The sequence below is a fragment of the Sturnus vulgaris genome, chromosome 12 (genome assembly GCF_052056855.1).
Source record: "Sturnus vulgaris isolate bStuVul1 chromosome 12, bStuVul1.hap1, whole genome shotgun sequence".
Taxonomy (NCBI): domain Eukaryota; kingdom Metazoa; phylum Chordata; class Aves; order Passeriformes; family Sturnidae; genus Sturnus; species Sturnus vulgaris.
Window position 1 is genome coordinate 14,628,579 of NC_142254.1, and position 7,712 is coordinate 14,636,290.

Consider the following 7,712-nt stretch of genomic DNA (forward strand, 5'->3'; position numbering starts at 1 on the left):
CATGGCAACAACTGCAACCCAGCACTAGCCACCCCCCTGGGTACCCCTGGTACCCCCCTGGGTACCACACCCCCATCACCCCGTCCAGGGCTTACTTGTGGGAATACACGTTTTTGGAGAGATCCAGGTGGATGAGGCTGGTGTGGGATCCGTGGACCAGGGCTCCAAAGAGCTGCCAGGATGGGGATGTGAGCCATGTGGAGGAGGACCCAGAGGTGCTGCAGCCTCTCACACAGCCCGGGGATGGAGGGGGACTGAGGGCAGGGCTCACTGCCAGGACCCCTGGCATGGTACTCACAGCATCCAAAGGACAGTCTGTGCCAGCCAGGCTGAGGTGGGAGAGCGAGTGGCAGTGGCGGAGGAGGCTCTGCAGGTTCTGTGAGCAGAGGGGGCTCAGCAGCTTTGCCCCTGAATGCCACTCCCCACCCAGCACCCTGCAATCCCAGTTTCAGGCTGTCTCCTCCCTCCGGCTGAGCACAGGGGTGAATCCTGCACGCAGGAACCCACTCTCTCATGGGATATATCCTTGCTCCAGATGGCATCTCCCACACTCCCACAAGGAGACGCAGGGGGATGTCCCCAGCGTGTCCCCAGCTGCTCCCAGGCAGGCACGGGGTGTTGTAGCCATGAGCTCCCCATCCCTGGGATGCTGCAGGGCAGGGCACAGACCAGAGGAGACCAAAGCCATCCAAACCACGCTGGGGACAGCCTGAGTGATGTCACCCCACCCATCACAGCGTTCTACTCACACTGATGTCATCCCCAGCCAGGGTGCCAGGGTTTCCAGAGAGGTCCAAGTGCCGGAGGGAGAATCCAATGGCTTTGTTATCTGTGAGGGCCTTGCATAATGTGCTCATCCCTGCTCAAAGAGAATGGGAGACATGGATAGCCACAGGATCCCTGCACTGGGGAGAGCCATGGAGCAGAGCAAGGGAACTTCCCTCCAGCTGGGACAGCAGGACAGCACATCCACGAAGGTGCCCTTTCCAGGGCGTCTCTGCAGCCCCTCCTGTCACTCCTTTTGTGGAGTGGGGCAAGGGTATCTGTGCTCTACCTCTGGCTGTGAGCATTGTCCTGGCCAAGCTGAGGCTCTGCAGACCCTTGGAACTCTTCTCCATGTGCCGGCTGAAGGCAGTGACCCCTGATGAGAGCAGAGAGCTCTGAATGGCTGTGCCAGCACAGCTGGGTGTCCATCCCACCCTCAGCTGCAGCCTCCAGGACAAGAGGCAGCTGCTGGTGGGATTTGGAGTTGAGCATTAGTTTTTGTGGGTGTAAACTCCTCCCAACCCAGAATTTGAGTACCTCTGTCTTCCAGCTGGTTGCCAGAGAGATTGATGGTGTGCAGGACAGAGCTGGGATGGCTGCTGAGTGCCTGGGCCATCCTCTGCACAAAGTCACTGCGGGGAGAAGGGTCACCCATCTGAGCAATGCTTGGACACCTCCAAGAAACACAGCCATCAACCCTGTGGTCCTACAGGGACATGCCACCAGCTCCTGCCTGTGTGGCAGACCTGGCTCCATCTGCAGCCAGAAGGAAGCAGAGCATCTCCAGGGATGGGTGCTATTCACTGGCCTTCCAGGCTATGGGAATCCCTGCTCCCAATGAGCTTCCCAGTGTGGAAGAGATGGAGCCCAAGGGTCCATGCACTGAGGGAAGAACCACCAGGCTGCCGAGATGCTGCTCATCATTGCCTTGCAGCACCTTCACTTACGCTTTCAACCCACTGTTCTCCAGCACCAGCTCCTCCAGTGTCACTGATTTGCTGAGCATGTAGAGCAGCTGCTCTGAAATCTCCTGATTCTGGCAGGGAAGAAGAAAGCCCTTCTGGGAACCTGGCCACCTCTGGTGCACCCAGAGTCACAGCACTGGCACTCACCAGCCTGAAATCCTTGCAGGAGAGCTTGGTGAACCACAAGTTGAAGGACAAGGCAGCAACGCTCAGTGCCACATCCCTGCAGGGTGACAGGGATGAGAGAGTCAAGGACCAGGATGAGTCAAGGTTAGTCCCAAATGGGTGACCCAAAACACCAAACTGGGGCATGTCCCAAGACATCCAACCCCAGGGTGCCCCAAATATACCTGGAGTACCCCAAGACACCCAGGATGCCAGAACACACCCATCCCGTGGTGCCCCAACACAACCAAACCCAAGGTGCTCCAACTGACCCAACCCTGGGATGCTCCAAGACACCCAACCTCAGTGTACCCCAACACAAGGTTCAACAGAACAGGACTGGGGACTGTGGGTTTAAAGCAACCCACAGGTACAGATCATCTTCCCCAGATTATTCCCTTGGGGAAAATAAAATTAATAAAATTTTTGCATGCTCCTACCTAAACCTCCGGGTTTAAAATTCTTTTTAACTCTCAGCTCTCATGTGAGCAACAGCACAAGTTTTGGTTGAGTGCAAGCAAGTTTCTTTTTTACTTCCTCATCCAAAGAAATCTCTAAAATTGTCTCCTTTTTCACCAGCTGAACACAGATCCTCTGTTCCCCAAAACACTCAACCCAGAACTTTGACTCGCTGCAGCCCAGCCTGGCAGTTGCCTCCCCTGAGAGCTGAGCCCTTGCTCCATCTTTCTTGGGATGGAGATGTGGCTAAGCCCCAGAGGGAGAACTCCAGGCACAGATGGAGCTCACAGTCTCACTCTCAGGTTATAATCAGGTGATAACAAAGTTATAACAGGTATCTGGGGGGTGGGGGGGCTGGTAGGGAGCAGTGCAAGTTTCAGGGTGGCAAGCAGCACCAGCTGCTTTGCATAGGGAAACACCTGACAGCCACGAGCTGCAAGAAGCTGCCCTGACATTGGGTTTTCAGCCCCATAAACAGCTCCCAGGCTGATCTAAGAATTAAAAATGAACAGAGAGGCTGCCTGGACTCTCAGCTGCTGCCCCATGGGACTGGGCTCAGAGCGTTTGGTGCGGGGGAGTGTCAGGCTGCAGGTGTGGCATCCCTGGGGCGTGTAAGCTATAAAAGCTTCTAACATGGGTAGAAGAGCATGCTGGGCCCCTCAACAGGGACAGGGAGAATGAAGATGAGTGCCTGGGACACTGCAGGCAGCATGGCTGGGGGACTCACCTGCTCTCCAAGTGGCTGAAGTCCAGCAGGTTGAATTCCCGGCAGTCCTGGCTGTGGTAAATATTGTCCACATCCTTCCCAGAAGGATGGACACATGGGTCAGGCTCAGTGTCCAGAGGAAGGGGAGACAGTGAATCCTGCTATGACTGGGTCCCAGCAGGATTCTCCTCTACTAGGACGCCCAGCAAGGTCCCAGATTTCCAGGGGCTCCCCTTAGGTCACACTCTGGGAAACACCCTGGTCCAAGGCACGCTGCTCCCACCTGCACTTCGATTCCAGGGGCCACTCAAGCCAGGCAAAGCTGCAGTTCCCAGATCTGGGCTGTCCCAGCCCCAGCAGCTCCATGAGGCACCCACAAGCATCCTGCCCACCAAGTGACCCACTGCCACTGCTCCATGCATGGGATGGACCAGCTTACCCACTGGATCTCCTCGCGGAAGGCAAAGCCGTTGTAATCACACAGAGCAGCGTAGGTCTCTGAAAAACCCCCTGCAAAGAGAAGGCAATTTTGGGGGGCAGACCTTCCCAAGGGAACATGGAAGAGAGCTTTGGGGAGAGTGGGAAATAGAAGAGGGATGACGGGGACTCAGAAATGATGCTGAGGGCTTCCCCTTCCCTCCTGAAAGGGGAGAGATATCTACTGCCAGTCCCCAAATGGGGGCTGTGGCTTGTTTTGCTTGATCCATGTGGATACCTGGCAAGGCACATTGCTATGGTGATAATGGAGGTATCCTGCTCCAGACCAGGCTACAGGAAAAGCTCCTGGCTCTGCAGTGGTGCCATATGAGGTAGGTAGAAGCATGCACAGCTACAGGTTCTTGCAGGTAGATTCTGAGCAATATTTCTTGCTGTCCTGCTTCTTACGGGGGAGCTACATCCCCTCAAACCTGCTCCTGCCCCATGGGATGGACTGGTGGACAGCAGACCCCAGTAGATGGGCTCCATGTGACCAAAGCCATCACAGGTACCCTGCTAGCAGAGGTGGGGCTGTCAGCAGAGCTGCTGTTGATGGATGCAGGGCTGGAATGGTCCCCAGGGTGCTCCAACCCTCCTGGTCCTGCCTGAGGGAGGTCATGGCAGGACTTACCACAAGGCCCAGGGTTGCTCTGCAGCATTTCCTCCAGTGAGTCTGTGATCTGCTGGATCCTCTTGTACAGATTGGGGGGGGAGTTCTTGAGCAGTGTCCTGGGGAGGGAGCAGAGGGGTGTGTCAGGGTGGGCCAGGAGAAAAGCATCCCCACCACTTAATGTTTAGCTACAGCCCTTGTGTATAGGGTAGCCAGAAATATTCAGTCAGGAAACAGGGTCTCGCCTCCATCCATGTGTTTTTCTCCAGCTAAAAGCACTGCTGTAGACCCATCCCATATTTGGGATTTTCTAGCTGCAGGTGTCCCAGTTCATGGCAGGTAGGTTGGAACAAAATGATCTTTAAGGTTCCTTCCTACCCAAACCATTCCAAGATTCTACAATCTGGGGCTTTTCTGGGCAAAGGGGTTGCTCTGGTTCCCACACAACCTCAGGAGCAGAAGACCCTTACCCAAGGGATGAGTCTGGAAACACCTTCTTAAGTGACATGGTGACATGGATAACAACTTGCTCCAAATCATCCAAGGACATGAACCGGAAGGCATAAGACGCTGCATCTGTTTCTATGACAACCTGCAGGGCCCAAAGGACGAGAGATGCCTGAGCGAGCTGGCAGCACACAGCGTCCCCAAGCCCCCAGACACAGCGGTGACAGCCATAGCTCCTCACTGCCAACCCTGCCAGAGCACCATCAGCACAGGGAATGCTGCGAGCACCAAGAATTTAGAATAAAATACATCCTAAAATACATTAGTGTGTCAGAATAAGGCACAAATCTCCTGAAAATTCAACTTAAGCTGATGCAGAGGCAGCCTGATGCAGTGAGGTGAGAGCAGCCTTGTCTCTGCCTGCAGCAGCCGCAGCTGGAGGACGGAGGTTTCCTCCCTGAATTTATTTAATCGATGTTTAGGGCTTTTTTAGCTTATCATTCCTACCAGGAAAAAAAAAAAATCCCATGGCAACATGCTCCCTGATTTAATTACACGCTGATTGAGGCGTGGGAGCAGGATGACAATTATCTGCTGGCATCGCGTGGGGACGGCGCTTCCGCCAGTGCCCGGGGCTGTGGAGGCAGGAGAGCGTGGGACTGCCTGCACATTAACAATCCCTGGGCTTTCCATAGCCCAGTCAGATGTCTCTCCCCCCTGCACCCTGAGGTTTCAACTCCCTGCACCCCTCTGTCTCTGCCCAGCTTCTTCAGTTCTGTCCCAGAGCTCAGCCTGCTGAGCAGCAGAAACCCCATGTGGAGGCTGAGGCCGTGGTTGCTGCTGATGCTTTAACAAGAAAAAGCCAGCCAGGATGTTAGAAAGGAGCAGACAGGAGGTTAACCAGGACCACAGCCCTATTTCAGCCACTACATCCAAGCCTTGATGTCCAATTCCTTTCTTCCATGGTTCCCACTGCCACATCTGCCCTATGTGCCCGCCCCTCTCTAAGAGGATTAACAGGGTTTAAAACACCCTCCTGCTAAATTTGTCTTCACCTTGGTAAGCCTGCAGCCATTTATCACCTTGTCCCTGCTGAGCAGGAGGTGCCATGGCCAGGAGCTGTCCATGGATGCCAGAAGGGAAGAAGTGCAGGCACCCACCCAGCACCCCTGGGTGCCTCCTGCACTTCCAGCTCCAGGGCAATGCCCTTGATGAGGATCAACACTGGTGACCCCCAGTGTGCAATGGGGGACCAGAACACCCCCAGATCCTGTGGTGGGCTCTGGAATAGGGTTTGCCATGGGGGAGTAGGCAGAATGGGGGGTAATGCCCAGGTTGGGTTTGTCACAGTTGCTGGTGCCACTCACCACACTGGGCTCTTGGACCATCATTTCCCTCACCTCCAGGAAGCTGAAGCTGCTGTGAACCTGCGGGTGAGAGGAGTAGGATAAACCCTAGTGCTGATGGAGAGAGAGAAAACTCAAGGGTTCTCCTCCAAATCCTACACTTTCCCATGCCTCAAGTAGTGCTTGGCCTTGGTCCCACCCTTCACCAGCCCCCAAACAAGACCTCCTGCCCTTCCCCCCCATCTCTCTCCTCATCCTGCTCTTGAGGGCTTCCCAGACCCAGTGGCCCAGGTGACTCATGGGTCACTCCCCCACAGTGCCCCAAACCCCCCCAGGAGCCCTAGGGCTGTACCATGGCACAGGTCCCCACACTTACCCTCACTGGCAGCATCACAGGCAGCACATAGGCTCGCCAGGGTGTCAGGACCTAGGCAAGGTGTGACAAGAAACCATGGTGACATGGGAGCCACCTGTGTCCCTCACTGAAGCCATAAAACACCTTCCTGGGGAAACCAGGAACCAGGCTGGATTCTGCACATACCAAGATAAAGTCCTCATACTTGGATTTCACCTGCAGCTGGATGCTCAACACCAGGAGCACCTTCTTTGTGCCCAGGAAGGCGGTGATGCCCTCTGAAAAAAACAATGTTCACATGAAATTAAGTGGCTGAGGTCACCTTGGTCCTCTCCCATGCACTCTCCTGCTCTGGGGAATACTGTCCCCACCTGAATCATCTTTTCTCCCTCTACACCTGACAGTCAGACCCTGGTTGCTCTCAGACAAGCTTCACACTTGACCACCTGTGGGTGTCCTTTGCTGCTGGGCTGACGCACCCACCTCCCCATCTTCTGCAGCCTCAATGGAGCACAGGCCTTTGGGGTTGCTGGTTCACCCTGTCCCTGCTGCCTCACCCACTGGGAGCTAGCACAGACTGATAAGAGGATCCTGATTTCTCTTCCTTCCTTTCCAAATTTACCACTAGGGAGCAACTGGACACCCAAGTCCTTCCTCTCCATAGAGCAGCCAGGGTTGTCACATATGCCAGCCTCCCCAGGTTCACAGCCCAGTCACTCCCACAGTCAGTGAGCCAGCATGAGCATCACTCCTTGAGCAGCACCTCCTTGCCTTCATGATTCATGCCTCTCACTGGGAGAAACAGGACCAAACCCACAGCTGTCCATCACTGTGCAGAGCAAACCAGGCTTTCACAATGACACCAAGCCCCATGGCTTGAGCCACACATCCCCAGGGACCCACCCAGCTCCTTCCCACCCCACTGCAAGCCTCAGTGGAGCTGATGAGGCTGAAGGACCCCGAGATCTTTGTGGCTTTTTGCTTTTTCAATCAGCCAAGAGAAGGCTGTGATGGTATTTCATGCCCCCCCTTGCTGAGCTGCAGTCTGTGCCTGCCTGGGGCGCTGCTGGGGATCTCCAACTGGCCCGAGGAACCCAAGCCCACGGGACCGAGCAGCACCACAAATCTGGCAGCTTGAGCTGCACAGAATCCCATCCTTGAGGAGCCAGGTTATCTGGGGATGCTCTTGGTCCAAGATCCATCCCCAGGAAAATGAGTTTTGCAGACAAGAGGAACCCCCAGGCACTGCATGGGGCCCCCTGAACCTCAGTTGTCACAGCTGAGACCCAAAAGTGACTCTGCCAACCCCAAGCAGGCCCCGTACTGGCAGCTTCCATGTGGCAGCGATGCCCCGGCAGCGCGGCGGGCGATGCTTACCTTGCAGCTCGGTGGGGATCCCCCCAGGGGATGCAGCCAT

The 7,712-nt window shown here is 55.5% G+C and overlaps 1 protein-coding gene across 1 annotated transcript in view; it reads right to left on the bottom strand.

Annotated features, from left to right (window-relative positions):
• Positions 1–7,712, bottom strand: part of CARMIL2 (capping protein regulator and myosin 1 linker 2) — a 22,924-nt gene extending 15,212 nt beyond the window's left edge. Inside the window, exons 1-15 of the mRNA XM_088172258.1 lie at positions 7,673–7,712; positions 6,482–6,573; positions 6,317–6,367; positions 5,962–6,021; positions 4,618–4,739; positions 4,169–4,266; positions 3,500–3,570; positions 3,082–3,155; positions 1,878–1,953; positions 1,713–1,801; positions 1,303–1,397; positions 1,055–1,141; positions 750–859; positions 299–376; positions 96–172 (exon numbers count right to left, since the gene is read on the bottom strand). Coding sequence (XP_088028384.1) covers positions 96–172; positions 299–376; positions 750–859; positions 1,055–1,141; positions 1,303–1,397; positions 1,713–1,801; positions 1,878–1,953; positions 3,082–3,155; positions 3,500–3,570; positions 4,169–4,266; positions 4,618–4,739; positions 5,962–6,021; positions 6,317–6,367; positions 6,482–6,573; positions 7,673–7,712 — 1,220 coding nt within the window. The remainder of the gene's footprint in view (positions 1–95; positions 173–298; positions 377–749; positions 860–1,054; positions 1,142–1,302; positions 1,398–1,712; positions 1,802–1,877; positions 1,954–3,081; positions 3,156–3,499; positions 3,571–4,168; positions 4,267–4,617; positions 4,740–5,961; positions 6,022–6,316; positions 6,368–6,481; positions 6,574–7,672) is intronic.